This window comes from Acinonyx jubatus, chromosome D2, assembly GCF_027475565.1.
Source record: "Acinonyx jubatus isolate Ajub_Pintada_27869175 chromosome D2, VMU_Ajub_asm_v1.0, whole genome shotgun sequence".
Taxonomy (NCBI): domain Eukaryota; kingdom Metazoa; phylum Chordata; class Mammalia; order Carnivora; family Felidae; genus Acinonyx; species Acinonyx jubatus.
In genome coordinates, this window is record NC_069393.1 from 536,191 (window position 1) to 553,729 (window position 17,539).

Below are 17,539 nucleotides of genomic sequence, written 5' to 3' on the forward strand. Positions count from 1 at the left end.
ACATTATGTTAACTGAAAGAAACCAGTCACAAAAGGACACTGTTTGACTCCATTCATACGCGGTACCAGGTTCTTATACTCTGCAGAAAATGGCATGGCACTTGAAGGTGGACTGTGACAAGTGAAAAACCTGTACCATGAACCCTAAAACAGCCGCTAAGATAACCTTCCAAGAAGGTATTCCTAATCAGCAACAAAGAAGATAAAATGGAATCGTAGAAAATGTCTCCACTGAAAAGGCCCACAGTAGTGACATCCCAGTGGCACAAGCTTAGGTAGACACGTATACCAAAAATCATCACTTGTGTACTTCAAATGCACTTCAACAAAGTTGTTTCAAACCGAAGCAGACTGAGCTGCCTCGACAGGTACAAAGCCCTGTGGTGGTCATCACATCTTTCCAAATACACCCTCTTCTCCTTTCCTTCTGGGACATACGATGTGGTACTCCCCACCCTCTTCGAAGTCAGGTGTGGGCACGTCACTTGCTCTGGCCCATGAAATATAAACGGAAACGATTCTATCCATTCCCGATGGAATCTTCATGAGCGGATGCACAATCAGTGCTGGTTCCTTCTCCTGCCTGGGTAATGGTGGGAGCATGTGTTTATACGAGACTTGGGTCAGCCTGGGTCTATGAGTGCTCACACGGAGCTGAGTCTCTGCCACCATGAGTGGGGCAGGTGGTCTGAGAGATGAACGCCATTGTGTCAGTCATAGACATGTTGGGAGATCTTTGTTACTGCAGATAATTTAGCCCATCCTGACTGCATATTCCCGAACAACAGGCGTGTCCAATGAGAGATGTGGTAGTCTTGTTCGGCCCTGGAGAGCAAACTGGTCTAGGGGCCTCTGAGGTCTCTTTCAACCTGAAGAGTTATAGGTCACAGGTGTCACCAGCCTGGGTGTTTAACTGAGGCCACCTTTTCAAGCCTCTACCTACCTGGGCAGAACCTGGGTCCTTCTTTTTGTTGTTGTTGTTTTTTTAATTTTATTTGAGAGAGCATGCAAGCAGGGGAGGCAGGGGAGAGGGGCAGAGGGAAAGAGAGAGCGAATCTTAAGCAGGCTCCACGCTCACCACGGAGCCTGACAAGGGGCTCGATCTCACGACCATGAGACCATGACTTGAGCCAAAATCAAGAGTCAGACGCTTAACCGACTAAGCCACCCAGGTGCCCTTCTTAAAGTAACACGGAAGTATTTCTGAGTCTGCAAGGACCCAGACATAAGGTGGCTCGTGTTCTTCAACTCCAGCCATCAAGTCAAGTCACCAAACCACACCGGCTGTAACCAATGCTCTCCACCAAACCTAGCCCCACCAAGGATGCCATTTCCTTTCATTCCCAATGCCATCACTTTCTGGGCCATCAAGGCTATGCTGGATTCTCATTCCTAAGCCTTTTTAGGGCTCCACGCCATGGGACTGGACCACTGGTCTCGGTCCAACCCTTGCCTAGGAGTCTAAAAGGCCCCTTCAGTCATTGTCCATCTGTGCTCACTGTTCCCTACAGAGACCACTGTCCCTACCCCTGTGGTCCTCTGCCGGTCCTGGAGACCATGAATCCTTGTGAGGCCGGCAGCCCCCTGAGATTCCTAATTGCTCATTTCATGTGAAGCATTGCCAGGGAGCAAGAAGGAAAGTAAAGGAGGCATTGGAGGAGCGGATCTTCTGGAAGAAATCCTTCTCCCTTCATTTCCTGTGGACATATCCCCAGTGTGCTGAGGCTTTTGGAAACTTACTTTTACTCCATCACAACCCCCCCCCCCCGAAAAGAAAGGAGAAAATAACTGGAGAAAACACTAATTCTGCAATAAGTTCTCCTTCCACAATCAACAGCACCTCAAAATCAAAGGTGGTCTCGAAGAGATTTTAGGAGAAATTTGGTTTCTCTCAAAGATCCACAGTTACTGAGATGCAAAGAATCTTCCACACTGCTATTCCAAAAATGTGGCTCCTTCAAGCCTCAGTTCTTGCGTATTTCCTTTTCTAATTGTGATATGTGCCTTTGTATTTGCAAACTAGATTTCTTTGGGTAGTTTTTCCAAAACAAAGAGTTTTCCCCAAAGGTCTAAGTCTTCATGGTCCACAGAATAGACAACTTCTCTCAGCTTTGAAACAGCAGCTTAACTTTTTTATGTCTACCACTCTGTCCAGGTTTCAGAGATCTCGAGGTCCAGTTTTAATCAATAACCCAAGCAATCACTGTAACTCGGTGATTTCTTATCCACAAAAACTTCTGGCAGGAAGAAATCTTAGATTTAAAGAATGGGATCCCTGTCTTTCGTTGGAAATAGTTTCCATCAGATTAGCCTGCTATACTCAGGAGTGTACATCCGAATTAACATGCAGAAAACCAAATTAGGAAAGCAACAAAGTATCTCAGCCACCGAACAAGAAATATATGCAAAATAATTCTAGATTATAGTCCTCACAATATTTCAGCATGGGGCTTCTCTGTGATTTAGAAGCAAGGGTATCTATTTGCTATTAAGATCAGAGAGAAGAGTAAAATGTAGAGCCAAATGGCCATTGGGGAAGAGGGGAAAGTTCTCAAAGTCTGATGCCAATTTATGAGGAGCCAAAGGGACTCGAAAAAAACGTATTTACTAGCCTTTTCCCCACAGTGCACGTTACTTGCGAGCTTAGCCAAGGCATATTTTAGTATCCTACTATACCTTTTGAATAAGGTTGGGTCTTAGGACATAGGATGTGACTCTGGTCATGCTCAGTCGAAGCAAACTCCCAGCCAAAATTCTCTTCCTAATAAACATTTACCTCTGCACTTCCAGCAGAAGGGGATTCTGAATTCAGCTTTGCGCCTTAAATCAGAATACCCAGCCACCGAATCCTAACCTAAGCTGAGGTCCTGGAGATGCTTCTCGGCTGCCCGTAAGCCAGATTCCCCTAACATGGGACGCAGAAGGGCCAATGTCTACAGTCTTCTGGGGACTCTCTCCAGCACCAGGGCACCTTAAGTTCTGACCGTTTTCTCCAGACACCAGCTTAGCCCTACAGGAGAGGGCCTGGCAGGTCTGCGTAAAGCTCAGTTTCCCGGCTAAGCCAGCCTCCTCGGCCACAGGGGCTGGTCTTCTAGCTGGATGACTGGGGCTACCGCCTCCTAGTTACCCATTAACCACGTTCCCCGGTTGACCATAATAGTTTAAAGAAGTCTTTTCCTGCCTGAGAGCCGCTAACGACGACGACGACAAAGTCTTTACCGCGGAGGGCCAATCCGGCAGGACTGTCTTCCCACTGCAGGCATTTTGCCGTCCCTGCCCAGGAGCTAGACCCCACTGTCCCCAACACTCGGTCACCCCACAAGCCTGCGGATCGCAGGCCCCTCCCCACCCCTGCAACCCGACCTCGGCCAGCCGCAACCCCCCGTCCGCGCCCTGCCCCACCTCCGTGCTCCCACTCCAGCCCCCGCCTCCCCGCGCCGGGCGCCCCCCGCCCCCGCCTCCCGGCGCTCCCCGGCCCCGCCCCTGGCCCGGGCCCCGGCCTCCCCGCGCCAGCTGCCCCCCGCCCCCGCCGCGGTCTGCGTGCGCACGCGCGACCACGGAAGGGCCGGGCCTCGCGCCCCCTTTCCTCCTCCTCCTCGTCCTCCTCCTCCTCCTCCCAGTCCCCGTCCGGGCCCGGCGGGGGGCGGAGGCCGTGCGCCTGCGCGGAGCCCGCAGTCCGGCAGGGCCGCAGCCGCGGGGTGGCCGGCCGTTGCCGTGGGGACCGCGGGCCCCTCCCTCCTCCGCTCCCCTGCCGCTCGCCGTTCCCACCGAGGCGCGGAGGACGAACCCCGGCCCCCCACGCCCGCCGGCCCGGCCGGAGCTGCAGCCGGTGACCCGGCGAGAGGCGGTGCCGCTCCCAAGATGTCGCAGACGGCCATGTCCGAAACCTACGGTACGAGGCGGCCGGGCGAGGCGGGCGGGTGCGCGCGGGGCCGCGGGTCTCGGGGGCGCGTCCGGGCCGCGGGAGGTCGGGGGCGGCGGGGGCGCGGGGGCGCGGGCCCGGCCGTGCGCCGCCCGTTTACGTGATCTGCTTTCTCAAGTTTCCTCCGGCCTTTTCTACGCGCTCACACGCGGAGGGTTTTCCAATTATCAGGAGCTCCGGGTCTGGAAAGCCAGTTGAAGACTTTCCTCTGCGATGTTGTCCCCGGCGAGGGGCCGTGAAGGACTTAGGGCGACGCCTGTATTTCAGTGTGTTCTTCGAATATTCCAGCATGACCTTTCCTGGGTTGGAATTCCTTTCTTTGCCCTGGGATTACAGTGAGAAGTAATCGATAGACTAACCCGTGTCTTCGTGCGGAGACCTCTTGCCTCATTTATTTCTCTCTTTCTCCGTCTCTCGGGTGTTTAGTCCTTTCTGGGTTGCATTATGGCTGTTTATAAATGTGCCTTTTTAAAATCCTAAACACCCTGGAAGCAGAGCCCTATCTGCTTAATCTTTGCTGCCCCTGTAGCACCCACACCTGGATGCTATAAGGGAATCATTTTTTTTGAGTAATCGAAAGCCTTCCCAATTCATATACTGTGTTGTTGTGCTTTGTTTTAGTCCTGCGTGGTAAAAATAACTAATATCGTACACGTCTCCTTTCCATCAGGCTCGAGATGTTTACCAGTCTCTGATTACTTGTTCGGAATTGTGCGTTCTCAGATTAAGACTTTGATTGGGAGTGTTACAATCCCAGGGAGAGGTTCAAGTTCAAAAGTATGTACCCGGACTCAGATCACTTGTGGTGGCCCGCTGCTCCTTCAACAGACACGCGTGGAATGGCAGGGTGGAGCCAGCAAGGTGCTGCAAATACCGCAGGCCACGCGACAGGCGTGGTTCTGGTCTCATGGAGCATGCAGTCTAGTGGCGGATACAGGGTTAATGCCATCAGGACACTAACGAATGAGTAGTTAAAACTCCGGGCAGGAGTTCTGGAGGATTGTGCCTTCGGAAAGTATGTTAGAAGGAACCCTGGCCCAGAGTGGGGAGCCTAGGAGGTAGCAACTGGTCAGGGCGGCAGAATGGCAGATGCCCAGGGCTGGGGAGAAATGGAGTTCCAATCAGGGGAGCCTAAACAGTGGTACAGAGGTGAGGGCGAGGTGGAGAGAGCCTATGGAAGGTTCCATCTTTCTCCTAAGAGGGGTGAGGTCACAGTGCATTTGCTTCACCTTCAGCCTCTCCTGTGACTTGTGATTGCCCTGTTCTTGGTGCCCCTCGGGGCATTACACCCATCCCTAGAAGACTTAGGACATCCTCCAGGAACCCGATGGCTTTTGAAGTGTTGTCAGAGCCACAAATGGTCCCGTTCATCCGTGTGGTCGGGTCCTCCCTGTACAGAACCACAGTCGGGAGATTTTGCAAAGAAAATACGCTTCTCTAGCAATTTTTGGTTGTCCTTGTGCTTTTCTTTATTTTCGAGTGCTCCTTACCCCACACTTTTTTTTCTCTGACCTGGATAGGAGCGTTAGGGAGGGGTGGAAAGTCTGAATAAGAAAACCAGGTGGGGATTATGAATGAGGAAGAAAGGACTGGAAGAGTTCGGGAGACGGAGCTTTTACATTTCATTTGTGTTATATGAACTAACCTTCATAAAATATCGCATATCTCTACTACACTTTAGATGCAGTTAATTGAACTTTTGAGCATCACAGATTAACTGATTAAATTATGATCATAAGGGGGCGCCTGGGTGGCTCAGTTGTTTGGGCGTCCGACTTCAGCTTAGGTTATGCTCTTACAGTTCGTTGGTTCGAGCCCCACATCGGGCTCTGTGCTGACAGCTCAGAGCCTGGAGCCTGCTTCGGATTCTGTGTCCCCTCTCTCTCTGTACTCCCCTGATCATGCTCGCTCTCTCTCAAAAATGAATAAATGTTAAAAGAATGTAATAAATAAATAAATATCATAAGGCTTTAAGCAACAGTATTCTTTTGTCATGATTCCATCCAAATATGTTTTTACTCACAATTTAATCTTTTTCTCTAATAGAGAAAGTTAGAAGAAACTAATGGAATAGAAAATTGGTTTTTAGGGGCACCTGTGTGGCTTCAGTTGGTTCAGCATCGGACTTCGGCTCAGGTCATGATCTCGCGGTTTGTGAGTTCGAGCCCCGCGTCGGGCTCTGTGCTAACAGCTTGGAGCCTGGAGCCTGCTTCGGATTCTGTGTCTTCTCTCTCTCTGTCCCTCCCATGCTCATGCTCTGCCTCTGTCTCTCAATAATAAATAAACGTTAAAAAAGAAAAGAAAAAAAGAAAGTTGGTTTCAGAAACAGCAAATGTGGCAGTTGAAACTGCCAGCCAAAAGTCGTAAGCTGTCACCTTCATTTATCATTGACCATATTTGCACAGCATTGTTCCCCAAAAGTAAAACAATCGGGTTCCACCTTCCAGACGTGTGCCTCTTGGCTAGCTGGTAAAGGAATGTTTGCCTAACCTTTAAACTCCTTTGTGCTCTATACTTATTTTCTCTTCCAGAAAAGGAGGCTCTGTGTAGTTTAACAGCAATAGGGTGAAAAATAAAGAGCCAGTGCTTATAAAGTACTAGTGATGAGCTATATCTGCCTTTAATGCTTTTTAGCAAATTAAGGCAATATGTCTTCTTCCATAGACTGAGTAGTAAACATTTTGCCCGCCCTGAAACTAATAACCACATGAATACTGTATGTAAGATTGTAACACACAGTTAAAATCTAAAACAGATCTGTTTCCGTTGGAAACCCTTGTCTAAGTATATCTAAACTGAAACAGTGTTTCCCCAGTGTAGATTTCAGAGCATTCTTAAAGCCAGTTAGTATGGCTAAAGAACTCCCGCCATCTGAGACTTGGGAGGTGACACAAACTGGCCTTAAGTAATTCCTGACACCAAGATTTGCGAGACAAAATTAACAAGTGGATTAGGTAGTCTCAAGCAATGATGGCCAAAAAGGGCCTAAAAAATATAAGTGGTGCAGAAAATGCTAGGGGAAAAAAAGTAAGGACTAAAGCAGGCTAAGACTGAGGAAAAAAATCTAAGATCAGTCTCTACACTTTGGACTTTATGCTTTCTACAACGAACACGGTTTAATGAAACAAGAATGCAAATTGTTAGTCGTGTGCTGAGTTTATTACAATATAGTCTTCATATTTTTATTTTGTGCCTTATTTGGAAAGCACAGTATTATAGTATTTACCACATCACTTGGAGAATTATCAAGATGTTTTCTTTTAGAAATATTTCATTGTAGGCCGTTGCGGGTTGAATTGGATCCCCCAAAAGATACGTTCAGGTCCTAACCCCAGGTACCTGCAAATTGTGACTTTATTTGGAAATAGGAATGATGTAATCAGGTTAAGATGAAGTCCTGTTGGATTCAGGGAGGCCCTAATCCAATGACTGCTACCCGAATAAGAGGGGAGAGATTTGGGTATAGACACGTGCAGGGAGAATGTGATATGAAGGTCAGGCTGAGACGGCAGTGGCCAAGGACCACAAAGGGGGTGGGCACCCACCAGAAGCTAGCAAGAGGCAGGGATGGGTCCTTCCCTAGAGCCTTCAGTGAAAGCATGGCCCTCCTGACATCTGATTTCAGACTTCTAGCCTCTAGAACTGTTGGACAATAAATTTCTCTAGTTTTAAGCCATCCGGCTTGTGGCATTTTGGTATGGCAGCCCTATGACACTAAAACATAGGCCTTGGTAGTCAGAATATGACTCATGGAGAAATTTGGGCTTAATAGGGGAAGTAGAGTAAGGATATTTGGGGTAAAGGAAGTAACATCTTCAAAGGTATGTGGTGCCAGTAAAGTATAAAATAACTTACTGTTAGAGAAATCACCAAAATAACCATTACCTGAATTTCATAAAAGACATAAACGTCAGTCAAGGAAGCGTATAACAGCGGCATAAAGGACCTTTCTCCAAATCGAATCTATTTATCATTTCTAATGTTTGTGTTTTCCTTTCCTCATGTACTGAAAACGGGTGACCATTTAAAGAACTAGAACGTGGGGAACACTACACCAGAGGTCCTCAAACTGCTGGGCCCCCGAGTCCCCTGGTGCATAAAGTTGCAGTTCTGATTCAGTAGATGGGGGGTGGATGGCGGCTCCACGGCTGATCAGCTCCCAGCCCACGCAGGTGCTGTTGGTCCAGGGACCTGATAGAAGGTCGAGATCCTACGCTATATAACGGCTCCTGTGCCCAGACCTTTGAAAACTTGTTTGTTCGCTCTTTGGTGGTGTGTTTGTTTGTTTGTTTGTTTGGGGGCACTCTTGAGATCAAAGCTGCTCTTTGTTTTTTTTAATTAAGTAATTTATTTTCCAATTTATATCCAAGTTGGTTAGCATCTGATGCAACAGTGATATCAGGAGGAAACCTTGTTCTTTAGAAAAGCAAAAGTAGACGATAATTTTCACAGTCACTTGAACTATAAAGCATCCCCTCCCAATCCTTGCCTGTGACTTCTGCCACTCCTGAATCTCTGTGTCCAGTCATATCAGTCCCTCAGGCTTAAGAGCCTGTTTTGAACTCCATACCTAACTATTCCATTTGGATGGCCTGGGGTATCCTAACACACTGCATCCCAAACCCAACCAACCCATTCCTACTCCCCAGCCTTCTATTTGTCCCTGGTACCCATCTGCCTGAGAGAAAGTTGGAATCTTTAATTCTTCATCATCCCATCTCCTGAATCCAGTTGGTTTCTGTCTTTTTTTTTTTTTTTTTCAAAATTTCTTACTTATTTTTGGGACAGAGAGAGACAGAGCACGAACGGGGGAGGGGCAGAGAGAGAGGGAGACACAGAATCGGAAACAGGCTCCAGGCTCTGAGCCATCAGCCCAGAGCCTGACACGGGGCTCAAACTCACGGACCGCGAGATCGTGACCTGGCTGAAGCCGGACGCTTAACCAATTGCGCCACCCAGGCGCCCAGGTTTCTTTCTTTTAAATAGACCCCTTAACGTAGTTCAAGTTACTGTTAACCCTAGAGGAGGCAAGGGAAGGTTAGCGGGGGGCCAGATTAGTGGATTATAAAGCAAGATTAGTGGATTATAAGACAATGCCTGTCTCCAGGCACAGCAACCTGAGTAGTTGGACCAGTTGTTTGCTGCTGGTGGTATGGCGTCCTTGTAACTGGCGGTAAAGCAACCTCTGTAGCTCCCGCATGCAGGAAGGGAAACCGACCGCCTGGGCAAGGGTGAGGTGGGTTCCGGTAGGGGTAAATTAGAAGGGGTCCTGGTAAAATCTATCCGGGGACCCCGACTACTGGCAACTTAGGCCACAGCTTCACGGGAATATCATCATGATTTAAGTAAATGGTGTTTCCAAAGCTTCTTGTGCTCCATGAAAAATAATTCCACGTAAGCCTAAAATGTGAACTTTCCTTCTTAACTTAGTAATAATAGTAATACCTCTTCTGTTAAGAACCACGTCACCAATGTGTTTTGAAAAGTATCTCACACTTTGGGCCCCGAGGCATGGAATTAGCTGTAACAGGATTCTTTCCACTTATAGCATATCTAATCAGGCAAGCGTTTTGCTCTGAATATTTGTTTGGAATGAGGAGAAAGCTGATGTTGTTTCTTGAACGTCTTCTCATAATCCACCCTCTAGAGATTGGTTAGGCTAATGGAATAGATTTTCTTTTTTCCCCGTTCCTGAAAACTCCGTTAGGATACATGCCAGTGAAAATAGTTTGAGAGAAAAACCTTTGAATCCTCTGTGCTCTGTGTTCTCTGAATATCGCTGCTTTCTCTACCAGTCTGATCTTAGTAATGGACCATGCTCTGTATGTTTGAAGAATACTTTTGTGCTTCTCTGTAGCTGTGAATGTAATTTAAAAGCTAAAATGACATGCAGGGTACTGTTGCTTAAAGGGTGAATAAAGTTGGGTAAATGTGAAGAATAAATAGCACTGCAACATATGAATCAAATAAACGCCGTGTAACTACAAGTTTTCTCCCTTTGTAATCCCCCTCTGAGCTCCCCAAACCAGAGTAAATTAATGTGGAGAGATTTGGCCAATACCAAGAAGTCCCTGATAATGATGGCTGTGACACCTGGAGAAAGACTGCTTTGTACTCTACCACAGCCAAGTGCATTCCTGCACTACTCAGGATGGCAGACTCCTATATGACAACGCGTAGTTATCTTAGTCTTTGTTTCTTTCTGTCTCTCTTCTGTGCTGTGTCTTTGGCATCTAAGTCCTTAAAAAAGCAGCTAACGATATTTAGGTGTGCAGGGTAGGGTACAGCGTTCATCAAGGGCTAAATTATGGGTGAGTGGACGTATGTTAGAGGGAGGCTTGTAATTTTTCAAATATGAATTTTTAAGCATGCAGAAAAAATTTGGAACTTAAAAACAAAGTATCTCTCTCTTTTGTTATCATTTAAAATGTTACTGTATGTGGTGTGCTCCCTTAATTGTAATACTGTTTCTCTTGTTCATTTGCTTATGCCCTGTTGTTGCAGAAGTCCTCATAAAATATATACTATCTTTGCACTGGACTTTGCATGTCTTTTTTTTTTCTATGTTTATTTTTGAGAGAGAGAGAGACAGAGCAGAGCATGAGCGGGGGAGGGGCAGAGAGAGAGGGAGACCCAGAATCCGAAGCAGGCTCCAGGCTCTGAAGTGTCAGCACACAGCTGGACACGGGGCTTGAACTCAGGAACTGCAAGATCATGACCTGAGCCGAAGTCGGAGGCTTATCTGACTGAGCCACCCAGGCACCCTGCATATCTTTTTTTTTTTTTTAAGATTTTATTTTTTAACCAATCTCTACACCCAGCGTGGGACTCGAATCCACAAGCCCAAGGTCAAGAGTTGCATGCTCTACTGACTGAGCCTGCCAGGTGCCCCAGGACTTTGCATATCTCTTTTATAATTTGCTCAAATCTCAGTTGCGACAAAGAGAATGTTTCTTTCAAGATGAGACCATGAGCTCTTTGAAAGCAGGGGTCTGCTGAGATGTCTCTGTGTCCCTGGTGCTCCTGGACACGGCCTTCTGGGACTGCTAAAAGCACCTTTGATTTGATTCCGTTTGAGAGGTGGCGTTTTTCTTCTGAGTTACAGAGTATGAAACAAAAGGCCAGGTTAATAGGAAAACCGACTTTAAGACATAGTTTTTTTTCTTTATGGTAGAAACCAAGCAGTCTTTACATTGTGTGTAATATAAACGCGAGACTAATTAAAACGTCTTCCACAGACCACGTTTGCTTGATTCAAAGAGGTCACACAGGGCATCCTTTAAAAAATAGATTTCCCTTCTGAGAACTCGGATCTGAAATCAGTTCACAGTGCACGGGGGGCAGAGAGTTGTGGAGGTACTTTGACGGCTTTCTGGAGCTTCAGGGCCTCACAGCTGCCCAGTGGTGAATGTACCTAGGGAGAGAACAGGTTGATCAAGTGGAAGGAGGTTGGTCGACTGTGGAGGTGAACGAGCCTTGAGGGCAGGCTTTGGTGTATCCATCAGGCACTTCAGGGGGAGACTGGCACCCCGCTCAGTGGCCCGGGAGCACTTGGGGGCAGACGTAACCCTGTTGTGATGGCACATGTCTCAGACGATCTGAATGTGTGGTTCCTAAGCATTCAGATGCCTGGCACTGGGTAGTTACCAAGTAGCCAGTGGTTGGGTGAACTCCCCTAGTCCTAAATCCTGGCTTACTTGACCGCCTTTTGATTTTAAACCGATTCTATATGACCAAAAATAAAAGAACTTTTGAAATTGTGCGTACCACAGTTTCTGTTCAGTCGATAATAGGTGATGAGCCCTTTGGGTCGTTTCATCAGGCGGAATGCTTCCAACTGCAGGGGGCAGAAAACCCAACTCACAATGCTGGAGGTAATATGGAAATGTATTTTTTTCAAATAACTGTCAGTGAGGAGGGTGTTCAGGGTTGGCTGAGTCGGGAGCTCAGCTGTGTGGGCAAGGACCTGTAGCACTGTCATCCTCACCCCTGCAGAGCCATAAAATGACTACTCTGTAATCCGAGTTCCTTCCTTTCCTTCCTTCCTTCCTTCTTTCTTTCTTTCTTTCTTTCTTTCTTTCTTTCTTTCTTTCTTTCTTTCTTTCTCTTTATTTATTTAGAGAGAGACAGAGAGAGTGCAACCGGGGGAGGGGCAGAGAGAGAGAGAGAGAGAGAGAGAGAGAATCTCAAGCAGGCTCTGCACTGTGAGCGCAAAGCCCCACTCCCGGGGCTCAAACTCGTGAAACTGAGATCATGACCTTAGCCGAAGTCAAGCGTCAGATGCTTAACTGACTGAACCACCCAGGCGCCCTTCGGTCACTTTCTTGTTACGTCCGTAGGAAAGAGGAGCTCTTCCCTGCATTGATGGAGTAAAAGTTCTTCCTCTCCACCCAGTTGAGCCACATTGGGTCAAGTCCCTGTCCCTGGACCCATTATGTGGCCAGGGTAATAACACTTTGCACTGATTAGCTTAAGGCTGTATATTTTTCTTTTTAAAATTTTTTGAAGTTTATTTTGAGAGAGAGAGAGAGAGAGAGAGAGCGAGCAGGTGAGGGGCAGAGAGAGGGGGAGAGAGAGAATCCCAAGCAGGCTCTGCACTGTCAGCACAGAGCCCAGTGTGGGGCTCAAACTCATGAACCTCAAGATGACCTGAGCCGAAACCAAGAGTCTGACGTTAACCAACTGGGCCACCCAGACGCCCCAAGGCTGTATGTTTTTCTAATCCAGTCTGGCAGGGAGGAGGGGGCTGGGAATGGCCATAATTGGCTTAAAATAACCAATGCCTGTCTCCAGCTTTGGGGTCACATTCACCTGTTCCTTTGGCTCCTTGGGGAGTAGCTGTTAGGCAGTTATCTGCTACGATAGCATCTACCGCAGCCTCCAAAACATGTAAGCTGCAGTTCCCTTTCAACTGTTTGTTCCAAGTAAGGATCTTCCCGAAGAAGATGATGGGCTTAAACGTTCCTTCACGCCTCCCCTCCTCCGGTGAGGAAGCAGTCCGAGAAAGCAGCACAGTAGTAGAAAGAGCGTGGGCTTCCACATTGGCCGTATGCACACACGTTAGAATCCCTTGTCTTCTTAGAAAACAAGAAATTTCTCCTGTCGTTTTGCAAACGGGATACACTTGCACTCGTTCTTAGTTCTTACGGTCTTTGTGAATGCGTTAAAAATATTTGGTGTTTTGAAGACTAACGTTCCTCTTCAGAGTCACTTTGACCGTGGTAATATTTGGGGGGGAAATGGAAGTTGCTATTTGGTGGCCATCGCTATTTTCCCACTTTTCGTATATTAGCACCTTGAATAATTTTGTCATAAATATGTATATAATCTAGGATACTATATAAGAATGAAGTCCAGGGGCTCCTGGGTGGCTCAGTCAGTTGAGTGTCTGACTTCGGCCCAGGTCATGATCTCACAGTTCGTGAGTTCAAGCCCCGCGTCGGGCTCTGTGCTGACAGCTCAGAGCCTAGAGCCTGCTTCAGATTCTGTGTCTCCCTCTCCCTCTCCCTCTGCCCCCCCACTCTGCCTCACTCACACTCTGTCTCTCTCTCAAAAATAAACAAACATTAAAAAAAGGAGAATGAAGTCTATATTTTAGATTATCCTTTTTTCAATTTCATGGAGAACTCCATAAGTCTAGACATTGACTGGTAAAACTTTATTGGTAAAATTGATTTTGAAGTGTCTTTTGTTACTATGTAAACAAGTTCCTTTAAACGTTTACAAGTATAAAAACATGGTAAGTTAGAAGTGACCCATCTCTGTATTTCCTCTGGGATGTATTATACAATAATAATTTTCCCTGTTACATTTTGCCAAGAACAGTGTTATTTCTAGCTATTGCATGACCAAAGAAGCTTTTAGGTCAGTATCTTTGAATATGTACCGATTGAAGATTCTTCTGGTATTAACGTGCTCTGTTTCCATGGTTGTACAGGAAATTTTTCCTTACTGAAAAACCGATGGTGTGCCGAGCCTAAATTATAACTCTTACCTCTGGATAAAGATGAAGTTAGGGCACGTGGTTGGTTCAGTGGTAGAGGATGCACCTCTTTTTTTTTTTTTTAACGTTTTATTTATTTTTGAGGCAGAGAGAGACAGAGCATGAGCAGGGGAGGGTCAGAGAAAGAGGGAGACACAGAATCTGAAACAGGCTCCAGGCTCCGAGCCATCAGCCCAGAGCCTGATGCGGGGCTCGAACTCACGGACCGCGAGATCATGACCTGAGCCGAAGTCGGACGCCCAACCGACTGAGCCACCTAGGCGCCCCGAGGATGCACCTCTTGATCTCAAGTTTGTAAGTGGAAGCTCCACGTTGGGTGTAGACATTGCTTTAAAAAAAAAAAAAAAAAAAAAAAGATGAAGTTCTAATAATCTATGCAGAATAATCTACTGGACTTTGTGTCCAGTGTCTCTGATCCTTACAACAACAGTGTAAAGGTAAACACTATGTCCCACTTACAGGTGAGGAAACTGAGAGGTTCGGTGCTCTGCCTGAGTCTCAGAGCTGGGAGTTGTAGAGCCAGAATTTGGGCTCAAATTTGCCTTGTGTCACATTCTCAAGGGTAGTTAGGTTTTTACTCTGCATGTATCTTGTACAGAAATCTCTTCCATAAAACCTCCGCTCAGTGGTGACCCAGATTAAACATGGCCACTGGATGTCATTGCTCCCCTGCATGTTCTAAACAAACATGGACATTTAACATGAGTCAAAATCTGTCTCTGAACTCAGGGTAAAACCGGGGGGTGGAGAGTAACGGGGACCAAAGCTTATACCTTCCAGACCAACGCAGAAGACCTTTAACATTCACAAGGGATGCTTTCACAGATCTTTGTAAATGTGCAAATATTATTAACAGTATTCAGGTTTGCTCCAAAGTCGCAAGTCAGAAAGACAACATTTTGTGTATGTATCCTCCAATAAAAAATTAACTGTTTACCTTCTCTTTTTTAATTACACCAGTTGGAGTGTTCTCTGAAATATTTGACAAACCACTTGCCCTTACTTCTTAATATGATTTTATCTTCTCATGTATCAGAATCAAATGGAATATCCTACTCTTGGAAGTATCCAGAACACCTGGATGGCTCAGTTGTTGAGCACCCAACTCTTGATTTCAGCTCAGGTCATGATCCCAGGGTCATGGGACTGAGTCCTTGTCAGCTCCATGCTGAGTGTGGAGCCTACTTAAGATTCATTCTCTCTCTCTCTCTCTCTCTCTCTCTCTCTCTCTCTGTCTCCCCCTCTCCCCCCCCTCCCTTTTCCCCCTCTCTCTCTCTCCTTCCTTCTCTCAGTCACTCCCCCACCCCTCCCCCACTCCTGCATGGTCTCTGTAAAACAAATAAAATGAAAAAAAAAATGCTTGAAGTATCCAAAACTTGTTCCCTGCTTAAAGATGATTGTTTTTATCAGGTCTCTTTGTCTCTGTGCACCGCACTGGTCACTGATTTCCTTTTCGGGACAGTTTTGCACGTTGGGAGAATTCTTTCTGTTTTTATGTTATTACATCACGTAGAAAGCAACCAGGAACTCACAGCTTCAGTGCTGGTGGCTGACCAGGCTCATTCACCTGCTAACTACCTTGCATCCACACCCCCGGGCCCCACAGTGGATTTGATCCAAATGAGGTCTTCTGCAAAATCACAGAGCCCGTCACCGGACCTTGAGCAACCATCAGTCTGTGGTGCAAATGTTAAATCCACAGACGTCACGGTTCCTCTCTGCTGGCATTTAACTCAGAGTACCAGAGTCGGGCTTTAGGCTTTGCCTTCTTTCCCACCTCCCTTGCCTTATTTTTACCTGCCCTTCACAGGTCACGTGTTCTTCCACCGCCCAAGCCATCTCTCTCTCCCAAGCCAACACTTCAAGCTTTTGCAGCTTAATTCCTGCCTGACCAGCGTTACCAGAACGTTTTTCTCTTTGAAGCTTGTGCCATCTTGCGTTCTGTGCCCTACTTGATCCTGCTCATCGCTGTGACGTGATGACCTCGGGGCTATCCCTTATTCTACAAGGTCCCCTGGTGTAGCATCTCATGCCCCGCCCCCGCGCCTCACCGCTCCTGGGTGACTGCAGCATCCGTGCAGAGGGGTCAGTCCGCAGCTTAGTGTCCATTTCGTCACTTCGTCTCTAGGCAACTTCTCTTCCCCGCCCCGCCCCCAGGTACTCACTTCCCCGGCTGCTCATTGGACACAGTCGCATGGCACCTGCTCCCCTTCTGTCACGTGATGAGCTGCTCTCTCTCCACACGTGATGCCGTTGCCTTTCCTTCCACCCATCCCTTCTTGGTCCTTCAACCGTGCAGATCCCCGGCCCTGGCTTCCCAACCCGCGTGACCTGCCACCATGCAGACAGAGCGCTCTTTAGATTAAGCTCACTGCGGATTTGTGGTCTGCTTCGAAGGGGCTCTCGGTAGTACTTGGCGATCCCCTCTCATCCTGGCCATCTTGCCCTTTGTCCCCACCTTCACTAGACCCCTTGTCTCCTGTCCAGTAGAAGACAGGGAAGAACGTGCCACGCCCAGGAAACCACCTCTCCTCCCCCGCCCTTCTCCAACCCGTGAAGTGACTTACCTCCACACTCGCTCGTCCTCTACCCTTCTCTTGCAGTCTTGGAAGAAGGGAGGTCTCTCTTCCTGTCTGCGACCAAGCCCTCCCTCCCACCTTGGACTCACCCCTCGAGTCTTCAGACTCGCACCACCGATCCACCCTGGAAGTTCCACTTTGTTCGCCCTACACTCTGCAATCCCCCCGGACGCCCAGGCTCCTTGTAAGGCTTTTCATCCCAAGTACTTTTCATCCACAGCGTCCCGCCTCTAAATCTTCAGCCGACTGGCTTTGCCCCGTCTCAGGCAAGGATGAATTCACCTGGGGTGCTGGGGCCTCCTCCCTTGGGAGCACCGCTCCCCCCACATCTCCACTGTGTCGGCTCACCGGTATTTTAAATTTCACCTCTCTGTATTTGCACTCGTTATTTTGCCACGAAATGGATTCCTCTTCCAAACCTTCAGTATCTCTTATCACAGGTGTTGGTGTCCCACACCAGCTGGTTGCCGAAGCCAGAAACCAAGGAATCCTCTCAGATGGCCCCACTGTCGCAGCACGCCACATTTCTTCTGCCCGGAAGTGAAACGTGGAACCAGTCCTGTGGCCCGGGCCACCAGCCCTTGCCTCCTTTCTGACCTTTGGAAATCTTAAATGCCAAACCATTGCTCATGGGAGAAACTAGGAAGGCAAAGGCCATCTTGTCTGCTCACTATGACTTAATTTTCTGGAAGATTCAAGGTCATCGTTGGCAATCAATTGCTGAATAAGTGTGCTGTGCTCTTAGAGGCACTTCCTGGCTCATTTCCTGGTCCGTGGTTGCCTTTGCTGTGAGCACTTGATTGTCCTTGTGCCTGAAGTTCACAGTCCTACTTAGTATATATGCTTCTAACCTGCTCTGGTCTGAGAAGTTAGAGGTTCTTGAAAGGAATGTAAAGACAAGTCAGCAAGTCCCCAATGAGTGAGGTTTCTCCCATAGAGTTAATCCTTTGGCTCTCTGTTAGCTATTTCACTTGGCATGGAGGCCATTTGTTCCTGATCTGTACTTTGTCCGTGTTCCTGAATTGCTGACTTTTA

At 47.6% G+C, this 17,539-nt stretch overlaps 1 protein-coding gene across 2 annotated transcripts in view; it reads left to right on the forward strand.

Moving 5' to 3' along the window:
• Positions 1-3,340: 3,340 nt before the first annotated feature.
• The window catches only part of RAB4A (RAB4A, member RAS oncogene family), a 45,310-nt gene continuing 31,111 nt past the window's right edge, over positions 3,341-17,539 (forward strand). The window contains exon 1 of one of the 2 annotated variants that reach the window (XM_027047014.2): positions 3,341-3,892. In XM_027047014.2, coding sequence (XP_026902815.1) covers positions 3,862-3,892 — 31 coding nt within the window. In that variant the 5' untranslated portion in view covers positions 3,341-3,861. The remainder of the gene's footprint in view (positions 3,893-17,539) is intronic. The other variant, XM_027047015.2, reaches the window with a different exon arrangement.